Below are 18288 nucleotides of genomic sequence, written 5' to 3' on the forward strand. Positions count from 1 at the left end.
GAGATTTTCGAAAACTCAGTTTTTGCGTTTACCTGTGGACGAGGAAAAAGGAGATAACGCAGCGTCAAAGGCATGCGCCACGTTATTAGCTGTGTCCAAAGTCTGCATCCTTTTTTTTTTTCAACTTTTTTTTCTCCATCTTTGTTTCAAGAGGAGCAGCAACAAATATAATGTACTGCAAAATTATAATACAATGGAACAGTGTGTCAAATTAAATAGCTAAGATACATATCAAAATTAAAAGGGGAAAAAAGAAAAGGAATAAAAAATAAGTAAAAGAAAAAAGCGAGAGCTACAGTGACATTGAATAATTAAACAAGGACATTAAATATATTACAAATATTTACAGTTTTTTGAAGCTTTTTTGTTGTGAGAGGAGCAAATTGTATTCACATAGAGTTCAATTTCTTTCCTAAAAGTGAGAAAGTGAGGTTTCTTGCTTGAGAACTTACATTTATGGATATGGTATTTGGCGAGGAGTAAAATCAGATTAATGAGGTAAAAAGCATCGAGTCTTTCCTACTAAAGTCAGTATAACCAAAAAAAAAAGCACAAAGTTTGATAAGATGTTCTTAGAGATGAAACTAGTGATATCTTTCCACAAAATCTGCATAAAGGTACAAGACCAGAATAGATGCGAGCAGGTGTCTGGGGCGATCTTACAGAAGGAGCAAAGAGTATCTATATCCCTCTTATATTTTTGAAGGAAGCATTTAACAGGGTAGAATCTATGAATTAGCTTAAATGAAATTTCCTTCACTTTGTTATTAAGGAGGAATTTTTGTGGCAAACACCAAACTTTTTTCCAGTCAGTGTCCTTGACAAAATTAGACCAGAAAGAAATGGAAGGAGGAATAGAGACAAGTGACTCTTGAAAAAGAGACCTAACCTTGGCATTCACACCTTTACAAGAGGAGAAACAAATCTGAGCTAAAGGAGTGTCTCTCAGGGCAGGGCGGGACATGAACAGGAGTGGGGAGGTGGTATTTCTAAACAACGTGGACAGACCAGAGGGTATGGCATCAAAAACAATATAAAACTCCCTTGGGGGAACTCAATTTTTAAATACTGAATTGAGTTGTTTCTTGACTGCTGCCTTTCTAACCTAGAAAGCCTCTAATGCCCCCGCAGTAGCTAAAGTCACATGTGGGTTTGCGGAGCTCCCCGAAGTGCGTCTGATCGCAGCACCATCTTGAACGCCTCCTCCTTAGGCTGCATCCTCAGAAGGTCGGGTAGGCCGGAAGTAGACGGCTGTGAAATGGTACAGTCTAGCCTTCAGATTTGCTTCACCGCTGTCTCGGTGGAGTTTACTAAACTCGGCCGTCTCCTCCTTGCTATCTAAAATATAACAGGACACTGGTGTAAATTCTCGACCATCTCATGCTTCTGTTTAATCAGATTTCTATTTGACGTTTATTCAGCTGTGTGAAAACCAAGGAGGAACCCACCCGAGGGATTAATAAAGTTTCATTTTATCTAATCTAATCTAATAACTTTAATCTCAGCCAAACCGATTTACTCACGAACAAATAAAACACTGAAAAAAGCCAAACAATAACATTTTTAGGTTATATAAGTGACTTATATATTATGTTTAACCTGAGAAGCGAAAGACTGCGGTGATCTGAAAACGATGTGCCGGGAGTTTGCCGTTCTCGCCGGCTCTAGTGACCCTCAAGCTCCCGGTCAGCTATCGAGCTGGTGGGTAACAGACGTCTCCGAAAACGTCAGAGCACTTTTGCAAATATGTGATGTCTTGATAAACCATGCAGATATTTGAAGTTTACACAGCTACATTCTCACCTGAAAATATGTTAAAAGTTTATTTTGTGACGCAGAAAGAGTAATAAGAGTAATACTAGAAAATTTGCATTTCCTGCGAAAATGCTGTGTGGATGCCTTAACGCTGAAGCTGTCTGCTGAAAAGCTGAAAAAGATGAAAAGTTGCAAAAAGTTGTATGGTGGTGGAAAAAAAAAAAAAGTCACCCTGAGCAGGATTTGAACCTGGCACTCCTAGTCTAAAGGCAGCTACTCATCTCACTGAACCAAACTCATTCACACGAAGAAGAGGTGGAGAGACTGAGAATTCTGCTGAAATTAGCAGAAGCTGCTGAGAATTGTGCCGATGAGAGGTGAAAAGGCTAAAAATTTTGCAGAAAAGAGGTGAATCAGCAGAGTTTCTGCAGAAAAGAGGGAAAGAAGCAGAATGTTGCGCTGAAAAGAGGTGAATGAGCAGAATTTCTGCTGAAAAGAGGCAGAACAACCTGGTTCTGCTCAAATTCACCAATCAGAGGTACTGCATCTGTCTCCTTCATCAGGCTGTGTACTTGTCTGTATTTCTGCCATGGAGCGTTAAGAAGAATCTGAGGTCCATATTAGAAAAACTGCTAAAATGGGGTGAAAAAAATGACAATTTTGCTGAAAAGGGGTGAAGAAGCTAAAGTATACCAAATCAAAGTATTTGTGCCAAAACATAGTATTTCTGCCATATTGTGGTATTTGTGCCACAAAAGTTACTACATTACAACATGAATACGGATTAAAGATGAAAGAAACTGGTAACAAATTCCTCCACTACAAACCAGTCTGATACCACTTCTTTGCAGTGTTCACGTTTACTAAGGCACTACCCAAAAGGCGCCACAAGAGGGCACTCCAACACAAGAGATGACCTATGTACACTGATGCACTTAGTAACAGTCAGCCTCCTACTTAGCCACTACGTAATACAGCGATATTACAGTGTACAAATTCACATAAATTTGCAGGGGGAACAAACAAAGCAGGAACAAGCCCAAAACAATAAAATAACTGGGCTGCCATAGCTATCGCTAACTAGCACATACGCTAAAGGTAACTAAAACCAATACCAACCAATGTTTTTGCAGAAACACTGTAATTTCACTCAAATACTATGAAATAGCAGTAATACTATGATTTGGCAGAAATACTATGTTTCAGTACAAATACTATGACAAAGCAGAAATACTATGACTTAGAAGTAATACTATAACAAAAGGGATTCCTCAAAATTACTATGAAATTGCAGTAATTCTATGATTTGGCAGAAATACTATACTTCGTACAAATACAGTGCTTTGGTACAAATACTATATTTTGATTTGAATACTATGATTTGGCACGAGTAGTATGATTTAGTACGAATACTACGAATTGGCAGAAATACTGTGACTTAGTAGTAATACTATAACATAACAGATATACTGTGATGTTGCAGGCATAGTATGTTTTTGCACTACTCATTTGTAGTGAAAAAAAACATGTGGACCAAGATGGGATTGAACCCACGACCTTTGAGCTGCTCCCTCGAGTTAAAAATGTCAAACGGAGAAGGAAAATCTTTGATATAATACAGATGCAGGTAAGCAAGCAAGCTATGTATAGGAGAGAGATTCAAATGCACATGTGTAACACATATAGAAAGTCAGATCTGGAAAATAAACACTTTTATTTGTTTTTCTTTGTTTCAGAAAGCAATTGGTGTGCCTGTGAAAGAATTCAAGTACTTCATCCCACATGAATCTCCCAGAGGTAAGTACAGCCTGCTAACATTGTTGGCTTTTCCATTTGATGGATTTGGATTAGCAGAAGAAAATAGACGGATGGATTTAGGATGTTTTGGGGCAGTTTTAAAATATGACTTGCAGATTCTTATACATAACTTATAAAAAACTTTCCATCTAGCTGCCTTAACTGAAAATGGAGTCTTGGTCGATTACCTGAAAATGTTGAAGGAAATGAAGACCCAAATGAATAAAATGCAGGATTTCCTTGATGCACATATCAATCTACTGGAGGACTTCAGGAAATCTCAACCATTGCAGGACCAGGACATAGTTTTTAAACCAGTTGTTTTTTTTAGTCTAATATTAGCATGTTTTAAGTTCATGAGTGCAGATTCAAAGCTTTTACAGAGGCTAGTACACTTCAACTTAACGTAAGTAAAGCTTTTTATCTGATCCAGTCCATTTATGCTGAATATGCATAACCCATGTCTTCAATACTGAATGGACACAATATCTGACCATGACTCAGCCATGGTATGTTGCTGCTATATTGTCATTTACAGGATAAATTTTCAGAAACCCCTCACATATTATATATAACTATGGTATATGACTATATGGTAAATTATCACTAGAATACAGTTAAGATTTTTACATACGTTCATAAGATTTCTTTTTTTAATTTCTTGTAAATGTGTTATGTCATTGTACTCAACAGGTTCTTTGTCAAGTAGTCACAATAGCCAAACTAGTGACCCTCCACAAATACAACAAGGTAAATTTCACTTTCTTCTGCTTTACACTCCAGTCACTCACAGACACATGCATATGGAGCTATGTATGGCTATTGTTAAATTTTAATGCTGTTTTACATGTTTATTGAAAACAGCTGCCAGTAGTGCATTGCACTCCTCACGCTCTACTACTTTCAAGCGTGACCATCCAGAGAAAAGACAAGGTAAATTTAGCTCTTCACTGTTAGAATGTAAGGTTGTATTACTGACCAGGTGTTACTGTTTCCAGCTCCAGGTAGTATTCAATATTCACTCATTATATGTTAAAAAATCGCAAAAGTCTAACTTAATACACTGTTATACACACTATATTGCCAGAAGTATTCACAAGTATTCACTAACCAAGACGACTTATTTCAGGTGTTCTAATTACTTCCATTGTCATAGGTGTATAAAATCAAACACCTAGCCATGCAGACTGCTTCCACAAACAAAACCAGTAGTGAAATTTTCTCACTGTTAAATATTTCACAGTCAGCTGTTACTGGTATTATTACAAATTGGAAATGATTGGGAACAACAGTAACTCAGCCATCAAGTGGCAGGCCACGTAAAATCACAGACGATCCTGATGTTTATAGTGCACAGAGTCATGGGAATAAGTCCAAAGTGTTAGATGCAGTGGTGTGAAGCACACCATTACTGACTTGACTGGCCTGGACAGAGTCCCGACCTCATCCCTACAGAACACCTTTTGCTTGAATTAAAGCAGATATTGCGAGCCAGGGCTTCTCGTCAACATCAGTATCTGACCTCACAAATGTGTTTCTGGAAGAATGCTCAAAAATTTCCATCAACACTCCTAAACATTGTGAAAAGCCTTATGAGAAGAGCTGAAAACTTTTATAGCTGAAAACAATGGGCTGGCATCATGTTCAACCATATGGATTAAGAATGGTATGCCACCAAAGTTCATATGTGTGTGAAAGCAGATACTTTTGGCATTATAGTGTATCAAAGGATTAGGATCTATTAGCCTTTATATTTTGTTTTACTCTAAAAAATTGTATTGTATTAATCAACCCTAAAATGTTTTAAATTTCAGCTGCATATTGTAAAGGGTATAGTTACCTAAATATACATACTACTTTTTGAGAATGCTTAACATTTTTATATTTGTATTTAGGTGATCTAAAACACTATGTTTAAAACCTATTCAACTCAAGACTTTATATTTAAAAGACTAGGAAAACTCTGTTAATAATTCTAATAATTTTTAGGAAGTTTTAGCAAGAATTTGTTGTGCTACATTAATAAATTAATTTCACTCACTACTATATATTTTTTGTATTATTTCTGTAGCCACACTGAAGTACAAGATGGTGATCTGTGGAAAAACTTTTAACGCCCATCAGCAGATACTGGACAAAGTAAAGGTTTTAGGTGAGGATCCAGATTTGAATTTGATCAAACAGGAAGGAAGCGATCAGAATTGCCAGGCCATTATTGTCTTCTGTCCCATTGTTTCACGTATGGGGACAGATATTGATGCAGCCATGGAGCAAGTCACAGGTAAGGGAAAGAATTAAATTAAATTAAAACATCCATTCAAAAAATTGCAGTTGTGTTCAATGAGACATTTTTGAGGTTGAGAATATGACCTGAAAGTAACTCATAATAATTATGAGATTTTAAAAGCATCATGAATGGCATGAATATTGTCTAATCTGTGGCCATTCAAATTTTATTTCTTTTAATACTTTTCCACTGTTATGTTATGTTCTCATAATTCGTCCTCTTTTTTGCTCTCTGTAGGTTCTCAGCCTGTTATTCTGGTTTTGATGCATCACACACATGAACCCAAACATGTAACTTTAATGAAAAGATTGAATAACTTTTCTAATGTTGTGTCACCATTCCATATTTTCTACCATGAGACAGTGAATGGATTGTTGCGGTGCCAACAAAATAACAGTGCCATTTCTGAAATTCGAGATGAATTACTGAAGCACGCAGATATTCAGACAATTAAAGATCCAAGTGTAAAAGCACAGAATGTGGCTGCTGAAAGTAGTAGTGACTATAAAATTGCTGGTTTGGTATTAAAACCATTTTGGAAATAATGATAGTGTAAAGTCAGATATCACAAGTCAAAGAAACTATGCTTAGGGCTTAATGGCAAAGCCAACACTAAAATAAACAATTCAAGACAGGAAATGCAATTTCATCTTTGTCAGTGCTTTTAATATGAAATACTATTTCTTAAATGTGCCTTTCTGCACAGGTCTTTACAGGCTAGAGTAAAATAAAAAAGATACAAAGTATTTCATTGCTTCATTGCAAACACTTTTCAACAATTCACTCAGTGTTTACAACCCGACCAATTCATTGTGTGTGGTCAATAAACATGTAAATATGTCCCATGCATTACTCTTTTGTAATCCATTTTTTGTTTTTTGTTTTGTTGTTTATGGTTTTGGAGAGGCAAAAATAATTATTTTGTACATTGTGAAACAAAAGGGCAGCACAGAATTGTCTTTGTGACCTTTATTTTAGTAAGGGTGGGGTTTAAGCTGTAAGGGTAGTTGCAGAGTCAACAGGTGTGATCATGAAGTGTCAAAGAAGAGGTCAGAGACACTGTATATGGGTGTAGATAGTCATAAAACTAAGTTCAACTGTACGAATTGATATTTATCTCTAAAAAACAAACGTGACAGCTACAGCTATATGTACACAGTGACACAGTAAGTCTTTGGATCATCAAGATAAATAATCAATGCATTTCTATCAAAGTCAAATGTATTGTGGTTAGTTTCACGGTTGCTATGTAAATCTGCAAGTTATTTTCATCTTTCAGAAAAAAAAATCAACCCAATGTTTAAAATTGTGAATAAAAATGTAAATACAACATCTGTTGTCTTCTTTTTCTTTTTTTCCTTTTTTTAAAAAAAAAAAATTGAGGCGTCCTGAACAGTTCAAAACACCAATGTATATTCAGTATAACTTAACCTAGTTCAGCTAAAATTTCTGCTGTTATTTTCTATATTCTTGACTTTTATTCACACTAAGAGAGACTAAAGAGTGCAAAGACCACATATTCAATAATAAGCCCACTTTATACATGTATACATTATATTCATAGAAAATGAAAAATTGTGTGTGTGTGACAAGCTTTTTTTTCTTTCCTTTTTTGTTTTTTTCCTTTATGGCTGGTGTAAAGTTTGTCATCTAAATAAAAATGAACTAACATAAACTGCGCTGTATTCTAGTATTTGACGGAATAATTACGTTTAATCCGGTCCTTTGATTTGTTAGCAACGCCAAATTAATGTAACATAAATGACGTGTTATTAATTCTTTAGATTAGCACTGTGGTTCTTAAACTGTGTTTTGAGGTCCCCTGGGGCGTAGAGCTTCAGCAGAAAGGCATTCATGAAACTAAGTTGGATGAATATGAGTGTCTTTAGTGTCTTTTTTTCCTAAATTGAGAGGACAGATAACTTGTACTTTTATTTTGAAAATGTTTGTTTTATTTTTTTTTCTAGACCGGAAGTTTGATATTGTTTACAAACGAATGCTTCCGGTAGGTCCTGCTAGTTAGCGCGTTTGCATGAATATTATTTTGTGTTATGTACCTTACCAGTTTTGATACAAACACTACCACCTGCGTGCTTTTTGCATCAGCTCGATATAAAGAAAAGTAAGAAAAATGTGCACGTATTTCGTTTAGTTTGATAAACAGTAGCACAGCTCCGTTAGAGAGAGTTAGCTAACAGTTGTGTAGCTCAGCAGATGTTCTGCAGCATGGCTCTGATATATTTCAACAGGTGTTGTAAACGGAGGTAAAGCCAGTCTTTTGAGTTTCGTAAGAAGCTGCAGACTAGTGGGGGGTTTTTTGTGTGTGTTTTTTTTTTTTTTTTTTTTGGTAGTTGCAATGTTGTTCTCTGTGATGCCTACTTCACATATTTCTCTGTTTAAAAATCTAAAAGTTTATATCTAAAATTGAACAGACTTGTGTGTTATGATCTTCAGCCGTGTGATATTGAGCCTCGGGTCTAAGCGTTCACAAAGCGCGTGTTTACAGAGGATATGTGCTGTTAATGAAGTGCCGTTTAGGAGTCAGTATTCAGTATCTGTCAGTCATTGCCAACAAGCCAGAGCTCTTCGCCTCAAGCTGCCAGCACAGCGGTTCAGATTTCAGGTAATGTAGAGAAAAATCAAGCTGGCTGCAGAAAGTGTAACCTGGAAGTGATACACGTCACTCTGTTTTAGGTGACAGCACCGTCCTATCATCATCTTCTCACCGTGTGTGATATGCAACCAGCCAGCATCTCCTACGGAAGAGACACAACGGCAGTTGCATCAGATGAGGATGATGAGGGTGATGGTGGTGATGAAAATCTGGCAGGAAAGGAGGTCGGAGAAGAGCACAAGGAGCTGAGAGAGGTGGTGATGACTTCAGGCCACACAGGGACAGTCGGCATGGAGGTCCAGGAAAGTCCTGCAGATACTGAAGCTGCCTCAGTGTCCAGTAAGTTTTACAAACTGGTTGAGACTTTCATACAAATCTGATAATCTTTAGTTTAATTGGGGAATAGATTTTTTTTGTAGGCTTCCGGGTACCACATAATTTGAAATCTGTGTTTTATTTAGCAAAGCAATATTTATCAAATGTGAGTGTGGAAAACAACAGACTAGTAAACACGCCTGCCACGTGTCCTTGCATGATTGAATTTAAATGAAAAAGGTTTCATAACTGCTTTTTAAAATTTTATGAGGTGACCAAACATAACTTTAAGTTTTTGCCAGAAACTCTTAAGCTTATGGCTTAACACGTTTTATAATGCGGTTCTGCCTGAGTCAAAGTCCAGATGCAATTTAGATGACTACTTGTACTACTCGAACAGGATTTTCTATGCTGACATTCTGCACTTAAGCAACTTAAGCACACTGTAAAGATGTTACAGTGCCAGAAACTTAGTACTCAGTACCAATACCTGTTGTATGATTCTCAGATTTTCAGATTTTGGGTATCATAATTCTGGGTTGTGGTGCTGTTTCTAGCACACTATTTCATGAGCCGTGTCGAGTCTGTGGGTAACACTCCATGCCTGTGACTGCATGTCTGTTCTTTTTTTCATTTGTATATTCAGTTCATGTATATACAGTATGCTAAACTTGTTTGTTTTTTTGACAGCTCCTTCAGGATCAAGTGAGAAGAAGACTAGAAGGAAGTTGAGGAGGGAGAGGAAGAAACTGATGAAGAAAACGCTGAAGTCATCTGATACTTCTGAAAACTTATTGTCAGAGCTCCCATTTGCTTTGGCCAGCCCAACAACATGGAAAGCACTATGTATGTTCCTAATGTTTTATAATTACTTGAATTAGCAGCATTTTTCCCCACTATTAAGAAGCCTTGATGACAAGTCAAGCGGGCACCTTATGGCTAATAAGTGGTCTGTTTTCAATGTCCTGATCCAGTATTATATTTATTTTTATGCAAATCCTTAGCATGATGTCCAGTTTTTATGTACTGGTGTTGGTGCTAGAGGAACGGAATCAGAAGCAACTTCATATTTTCATAGCTTATATTTTACACCTCCAACTCTATTAGAACTACATAACAAAATAGGATGTGTTTTCACGATTTGGGACCTTTTAATTGATATTTTTAATTGCAACTTTCATTTTTCTGTTGTCCGTAGTCCCCAGCCAAGAGTCAACTAAGAAAAAGAGAAAGAGAAAGCGAGGAGACAGCGAGGGCCGAGTGGACAGTGAGGAAGACGGGGACAAGAAGAAGAAAAAGAAAGAGAGCCAGCGACCCAATTACTTTGTCTCCATCCCCATCACTAACACTCAGGTAAGAAGCTGGAGCAGGTGGAGTTTATGCACATTGTGTCTCCATAGAACCACAAAATAGAAAGAACCCCCCCACAAGCATCTTTCCTTTCTTCATCTATAAAAAGCTGTGTGTTTAGAAAAAAAGGGTCTCCTCCAGAAAGTGGGTTTACTGAAAGCTCTGAGTTTGTTAACAGGAAAGTGAAGGAAATCAAGGGACATTTACTATGGTAACCAACACTACGAACCTCACCTGGGCCTTGGCAGGTGTTCTTTAACAGACCTCGAGTTTCTCTCAGGCTGATAGCTGTCAGTTTAATTTCGTCTTTCATACAGTCAATATGAAATGACAGTTTAAGGACGTGGCTTTTAACTGACTTCTGCTCTCTGTCCACTGACAGATAAGTTCAGCTGTGAGTGAGGTCCAAGAGGCCGTGCTCCAGCAGGACCCCCGACTGGCCAAAGCTATGATCCCTGTCCCAACTCTTCACATCACGCTTTTAGTCACTCATCTTGCCAATCAGGAGCAAGTAGACCTGTGAGTTGGTGCGCATGCTGACATCCACATCACACACACACACACACACACACACACACACACACACACACACACACACACACACAGAAGTTCATATGAATACTATGACACCCAAATTGTCTGAAATGACCTTTGCTTCTTTAACTAACTATAACTACACTGTAGAATGTAAGTGCATGTCATATTTTGGTCATGCTATAGCACACTAACAGTAAAAAGCAGACATTATATTGTTCAGGACAGCAATAAATTATGTTTTAGTAGTTACAACAGGAAGTAAACTTTGCTCTGAATAACAGTAGCCCTCAAACTGAAGAAGTTAATTATCATTTAGATACCTATCCTTTTCTTACTGCAACATAATAAAATGACTTCTGTCACAAAAGTCTTCTGTTGATCCCACAACAAAATGTTTTTTACAGCAGCCACTTTGAACTCAGTTGTTACTCATAGCATTAAAAATGGCCTTGAGTAGTAACAGTAAAAAGACGGCTATTGTTAATGCTATTAGTTACAGCAGAGCTTCTCTCTGTAAGCCTGAAAATGATCATCTAAGTGCTCACAGTGTTGTGGTTTGCTTTTTATATTCCACTTTTCTGGTCTTATTGATCACTCCAGCACTGCGAGCCACATTCACACACACATCCTTGCAGCTCTTTGATCTATTCCTTCAGAGCTTTTTTTTTAAAATAACACACACTGGATGCTACATTACAGGGCTGGTCTGAGGCTCATTATTGTACCTAAGAAGACTCAGATTCAATTCAGTTCAACTCAGGTATACTTAGTGCCAAATTACAACCACAGTCACCTCATGGTGCTTTATATTGTAAGGTAAAATCCCTAAAATGTCAGAAAGAAACCCTTCGGTATTGCACAACCCTCCATGAGGAAGCACTAGGTGACAGTGGGAAGGAAAAACTCCCTTTTAACAGGAAGGAACCTCCAGCAGACCTAGGCTCAGAGAGGGGCAGCAAATAAAATGACCAAAGCTATGCAACAAAAAACTGTTTTACCAAAACAAATTTCTGCCCCTCACTGAGATCATTGTATCCCCCAGATTACTGTGTTGGGTCGCTCCTCCTCCTCCATGCGGAGAATCCTCAGCAGCTTTTTTTTTGCCAAACATGCACACATGCATGTAGCAGCGGTGTACTCAGTGACAGCGGGTGTCGTGTCTTGGGATGTAGGTTGACTAAAACAACATCTCTTTTGTTCCGGTTTCTCCATTTTCTTTATTGTTCTCTGAGGATAAAATGCACAGTAATCCTAAAATGCCGAACTTCAATCAAACAGAGTGCTCTCAAACTAGTTTACTGTCAGAATCAAATTTTCTCATTGAATCCCATTTAGCCTCTTTAAAGCTGCACATTATCACAACATCAGCTGAATCTGATAGCTCGGCAAAATCCTGTTGTGGAAGTAAATGTATGGACTAAAGACACGGATGCAGTGTTGGCAGTGACTAATTACCAACATGTCACATTAAGTGCGGCTTGTGTCTTATCTTTTCCTCTCAGCACTTCCGCAACAGTCGGCTGTACATTTTTTTGGAGCGGTTTGCATGTTTTAGAGTAAGCCTTGTATTAGTCAGCTTAAATTGAAAATCACCTCTTTTATGTATCAATTAAAGTGAACAAACACCCCTGGAATGTATTTCATTACATCATTTTCATCTTAAACTTTCTTTTAATGATCATTTTCGGTTATTTTTTACTCTGTCAGCACATATCTGTCCCAAACACATCAGTAAAAAAATAAAGATTTGAGTTTGAAATTGCTGTTCTTGCATAGCTTTAGAAGCTGATGGAAATATAAAGGCAGTCTGTGTTTTTGTGAGTTAACTCCGTGACACTCGGGGATATCGGAGCTGCGTTATGTGATGAAGTGATGCTTAATCCCATCAAGAAGAAGATGGTGTTATTAGTAATCACTAGATTCTCCTATTATGTAATATGACAGGAAGGGAGCGAGAGAGGGGATTAAGTCATGAATGTGTGTGCGTGTTTGTGTGTTGTGCATATTCATGTGTATATTTCCTTTTAGGGCGGCAGCGGTGCTGGCTCAGGTTGAGCCGTCACTGGCTGAGTTGCTGGGTGGGAGGGATCTGGTCTTGCCCTTCTCAGGGATAAGTCATTTCAGGAAGGAGGTGGTGTTTGTCGGACTGGCCTCCGGACAACACAGACACACACTGGACAACTTGGCAGGTCAGTGGCAAACATTTAGCTTCTTGCTCTTGTGGTCATCCTTCCTCTCTCTGTCTCTTTGGTGTTTAGGTTTGAAAGCACTGAGTGACATTTTTATTCTAATTGCTTTTCACGCTTTAGTAGAGGGTGAAATTCAATGCTAATGTGATATTGTACTTGGCTTGGTGTGCACTCTGGAGGGATGTCTGAAGTTGGAATCAGCTGCTAGTAGCTAATAATGTCTGCTTACGTTGCTACATATCAGATCAATTAAAAGTATGCACAGTTGGAGGGTTTTATCTCCTTCTCGAGACACTACGAAGCTTAAAACACCTTAATGCAGGTGGATGCTTGCTGTGGTGGAGCCTTTCTTATGGATATCAATGATTAGACAACTTCAAGAGAATGAAGGGCACATTCTTTAAGATGTTTTGAGTCACAAGTCTCTCATTCAGAAGTCATGGAAAGTCTAAGCCTGACGTTTGTCTCAGAGACAACAGAGAACCTGGTAAGACGAGAATAGCGGAATTCTAAAAATGAATGGCAACCAGTTTGGTAAGAACCTCCGGGTCAAAGTTAGACATCGTACAAACCTGTAGAAATGATTAAAGTCATACTCTATGTAGTGCAGAGACTTCCACATTTTGATTTGTTTTTCAGTGTGAACACGTCCTCATCTGTAATTTAGTCAATCTGATTAAATAAAATGGAATTTTTGGTGTTTTTCCTTTTCTGTTATCAGTGTGTGTGTGTGTGTGTGTCTGTGTGTGTGTGTGTGTGTGTGTGTGTGTGTGTACATGTCAACATTTCTGTTCCTACATTTTTCTTCTTGTGCCTAAATCCACGTGTGTGGGTGCCTTCAGAATCTTTTGCGTGTTTGTTTTTGTGTTGTGCCTCCGGCAACAACATTAAGCCATTTCTAAGAGGATTCCCACGCCAATGCTCTTGCACCACTAAAACATACACACACACACACACACACACACCGCGCGCGCACGCACGCACGCGTATAATACACAGTAAATGAGGTGACCTTCACTTAATACTTTCCATTTGCAGCCTTAACAGTTAAATTGGAAGTATGCTGTAATTAATGTGTGTATGATACATAAGGTTTTTCGATTGTTTCTACCTCTGTGAGATGTTCTATATTAAAGCGAACATATAGTGTTTGGGCAGCATTACTGTTTTTGTGGGATTTGTAGCTGCTCATGCTGAAATTTCCTGCTGAGAGCCAAAAATGTGCTACATGCTATGGCCAAGCAGAGGCAAATCCCAGAAAGAATTCAGTGTCAGGGTTTAGTGTAATTCATCAATACAGAAGCCGTTTTGTTTTAGACAGAGCTACAAAGGCAAAGTTTCTACATATTATTACTCTTGATCTGAGAGTTTGAGTGGGAATTTATTTTATCTAAGTCTCAAAAACACTGAATCAGACAGCGATGGGTTTCGGGCATGGCTGTAATTAGCTGGGGCTAACTTGCCAGAACCAGTGATTTGGGACAAGGTTATCTAACTTAAAAGAAGTGGGATGAAATGCTGATGTGAGTATATAGTGTCACATCCTGTTATGATACAATTATCAGTAAGCTGGCACCAGATATCAGTCTTCTTAGTGAAACTTGAAGCTGTTTGAAGCAGAGAACAATACCAGGTAATACTAAATTACGGACAGTGGGGAATGCTAAATGGAGAGCTGATAACACTTGCATTGAAATTAAATGGTATTGATGCAAGCTGAGACCAAAATGTAGGGAATAAATTCATATTTCACACCTTTTATGCAGGTTTTTTTTATCTTTTGGTTGCATGGATGCCATGATCTGTCAAAGCAACGTGCCACGTATTGCAGAATCACTGTTGCGATGCTGTTTGGATGATGTTATGTCCGTGCTGGTGTTTCACTCTTTCCTCCGCTCTCTGCTTCGTCGTGTACGTCTCCTGTGCTCCTCCGGGCGAAACAGAAACGCAGACAGAGGAGAGAAAGTGACAATTAAGGTTCAAAGGAAATGCTGATGTTTCTTTGGCTGGGAAGCTTTTACTGCACTACTGTTAATGTATGTAAAAGCTTTGCTTGGACGGCTGTATTGAATTTTGCTTAATGAATAGTTGTGTGACTCCCCCCCCCCCCAACACACGCACACACACACACACACACACACACACACACACACACAGCAGCACCAGGACCTGTTCCAGGACCTCCTGGTTAAGACATTAATAACAGGGCTTTTCTCATCTGGTTATCAAAACAAGCTGGAAAATTTGAGAGTGTGGAGGACTCTGGGGGGCGAGTTGCAGGCAAGTGGAAGGATAATGCAAAAGGGCTGATATGAAAGTCATAGATCTTTGCATATTAAACAAGTTAAAGGTATAGAGTTACATTTTATGGGATGAATGGAATATTTTAATGGCCCCCCACCCCCCTGTGAATCTCTGAGTTTGTAAGGCTTTCCTCATTAGTAGTAACATTAGTACCGCAAACAAAGTTTTGTGTTGAAACATTAAAGTTTTAACGTAGATTGAAGCTTCTTTTAAAGCCCTGCTTATGAAGCATTTAGAAAAGTTGGAAGTTTAACAAGCAGCATTCATAAAGAACGGCTCCGGTTGTTGTTTTTACAGAAAATTACTCTGTAGGGACAGAAGATTTACAAATCAAAATTCCTTATGGGAAGTGCTACAAGCAAAGGAAATATAAGACAGGAAGTCAGGCCCTCTCGTCATCTTGTCTGTACTTTCCACCACTGGTATTGATTATATACTAACCTTTCTCTCCCTGTAGAGCTCCTCATCTAAAAATACCTCTGTAGTCTGACTCTAAACACTGTTTGTCTGTATATTTGTCCTTGCAGGCTTGTCTGTGTGTTTACGCCTTTGTTCACTTATCTATCTTTATCTCAGTAGCTAAATGATATTTTGGCTAAAAAGCTTTTTTCCCCATCATCTGACACACATTCTCAGCCATCTGTGGCCGCTCCATTTGTGTGCTCTGTTACAGCAGTAAAAAAAAATCTATAATAGGGAGTCGAGATGCTTGAGCGGAAGAAATGGAGTCACGTTATTGTGCATTTGAATCCACGTCATGTTCTCTGTATTTATGCATGTGTATCATTATATCAGTTATCATCCTTCCTTTTAGTTTATTAAATGTGCTTGTTTTGGTTTGCTGTGAAAATGTGCTGAATTTTTTAATGTGCTTATTTTCAGTATTTAATTGAATGACCCACTGGGAGGTTTATATTAAAAATAAGTGTGTGCATGTCTGTTACAGAGTTGTTGCGGAGTCGTTTTGAGGAGCAGGGGCTTCTGCAAGGAGACTGCCGAGGGTTTGAACCCCACCTCACCATTATGAAGCTGTCCAGAGCTTCAAAACTCCGATCTCAGGTTTGCGTTGTTTTTAATAAAAAGCTGCCTTTAACTACACCATCTGCACTGTTGTTTCTCCCTCCCCTTCCCCTCAGCAGCTGTTAAAATGTTTCAGCCGTAGGTAAATGTCACATTGTGGCTCCAGCAGAAACTGATAATGGGCATTAGAATTAATAACTAAGAAGAAAATTGAATTTATATCACTTTAGAGTTCGTGATGTCTACTGTAAAGGCTAAGGGCCAAACACCAAGAAGAGAGAGGAGATAAATAAAGAAGATATGAAAGATGGTTGAGGGCAGATGATGAGGGAAGAAGAATTATAGCATCTATCTCGTTCCCTTTGACACTTTATCTTACCTTATCCTTCCTGGTGCCTGCCGGGCGGCGTACTTGTCTTCTTCCTGTCAGTGTGTGTGTGCGTGCGTGCACAAATTTCACTTTGTTTATCGCAACCTGTGACTAATACGACTTCATTTCTCCTTTGTCTCTCTCAGGGTATAAAGCGTGTGGACCCAGCCCTTTACTCCAACTACACTGACAAGTAGGTACTTTGTTTCTCATACAATGAAAAATTCATAATCTGCACAGCACATTATAAGGTTTGGACTTCTTGTGCAGTGGGGCCGTTGTAAGACTCACACAGCTGCTATAGATGACACGGTGCTTGAACATTATGGCATCTCGTAATGTTTTGACTCAGTTTTTGTATTTAAAGCCATCTCCCTGGTGCAAAATACATTTGACATCTGATCACTCCAGCATGAGAATAGTGCAGGTAATAATCCTTTGAATTCCCAGCTTACGAGTGCTCATCCTCTCTCTCCCACCTGCTGCGTGTGAAAAAGGCTTAAATTTGGCTGTCACCCCCGCTGCTCTTTGCCATCAAGCGGCTATATGACTGACATCTGCCTTTATTATCTGCTGGAGGCCTCAGTGCTCGCTGCGTCTTTATCTTCTGTCATTGTGACTGTTTTTCGTTTCATCACCACAGATTTTTTGGAGATCAGACGGTTGAGCGGGTGGATCTTTGTTCTATGTTGAAGAAGAAGCAGCAAGATGGATATTACCACACTGAAACGTCACTACAGCTCGGTTAGTAAACGCACAAACTCACACAGTTATTTTTGATGCTTGTTTTGTTGCGTCAGAGGCAAAATTGAACCACCAGAGGGCGCTGTCAGCTCACACGAGAGTCTCAACAATTTGGTTTTCATAGCTGTGGGTAAAATGTGCTCACAGCAGTTTGGCTTAATATTTTTGTAATTTGGTTTTCTGTGGGAGAAGTGAACTGGAGCTCAGTTTTGTTATTCATTAGAATGAGGATTTGTCGGTTTTGCTGATTTTATCTGCCAATATGACTGCAGTTTTTTTCATTTTCTTGCTACTTGCTGTTGTTGGTGGTGGTTTGATCAGGAGTTTTCTTTTTTATTCTAAGGGGATTTGTGTAACACCATCAAACTTCAAGTACTTAGCAGAACTTAAAAGAGACGCACAGTGGTCTAATCAAGCACAGCAGTGTTACACAAGAGAGCTAATTTCCATTTTAGCCATTACCACCCAGCTGTGTATTAACGCCTGCCGGGTCTTTGAAAACTTGGCGGCGGTAGAGAATAATGACTCAAATTTCCTCTAAATGTAAGAAGTACTGGAAGGTTTCTGCTTTAAAAAGTTAAACAGTTTCATTACAGTGAGTGGAACATGTAAAAATGTCAGTGTGCAAAACATGAAGGGAAATGGCTCATGCTTTTAGTTCGGTTTGATGTGAATCGAGTAGAATAGTTCTTGTGCCCGTTCAGCTCCTTTGTCATTGATGTCGTGCTGTTTATTACTCTGTAGCCAGACATGATTTGAGACGGCACTGTCGACTTGGGATGCTGCCAGACTGTCAGTACGTTTGTGCTCTTCTTGTCTAGCAGCTACCGGGAGCCGACAGGGAATTGTGTTTAGAGGAAAACGTGTCTTTTAAAGGATTACTTCCATCAGTTTCGTCTGTCTGGGGATAAAACAAATTGCCGTGATTAGTTTGTGAGCGGCCACTTCTTGTCATCTGTCATTGAAAAACAATAGACCGATAGTCCTCACATGATGAGATGAGATT

At 38.7% G+C, this 18288-nt stretch overlaps 1 protein-coding gene across 1 annotated transcript; it reads left to right on the forward strand.

Moving 5' to 3' along the window:
* Positions 1-7845: 7845 nt before the first annotated feature.
* Positions 7846-17282, forward strand: LOC134623535 (A-kinase anchor protein 7-like; the record flags this gene model as incomplete). Its single annotated transcript, XM_063468626.1, has 9 exons — positions 7846-8462; positions 8534-8792; positions 9459-9614; positions 9967-10121; positions 10501-10637; positions 12684-12844; positions 16095-16207; positions 16685-16731; positions 17182-17282. Coding segments are annotated over exons 1-9 (1309 nt in total), but the record flags the coding sequence as incomplete, so codon positions are not given.
* Between the last annotated feature and the right edge of the window lie 1006 nt (positions 17283-18288).

This window comes from Pelmatolapia mariae, unplaced genomic scaffold (genome assembly GCF_036321145.2).
Source record: "Pelmatolapia mariae isolate MD_Pm_ZW unplaced genomic scaffold, Pm_UMD_F_2 NODE_ptg000731l+_length_34837_cov_1, whole genome shotgun sequence".
NCBI classification, from domain to species: Eukaryota; Metazoa; Chordata; class Actinopteri; order Cichliformes; family Cichlidae; genus Pelmatolapia; species Pelmatolapia mariae.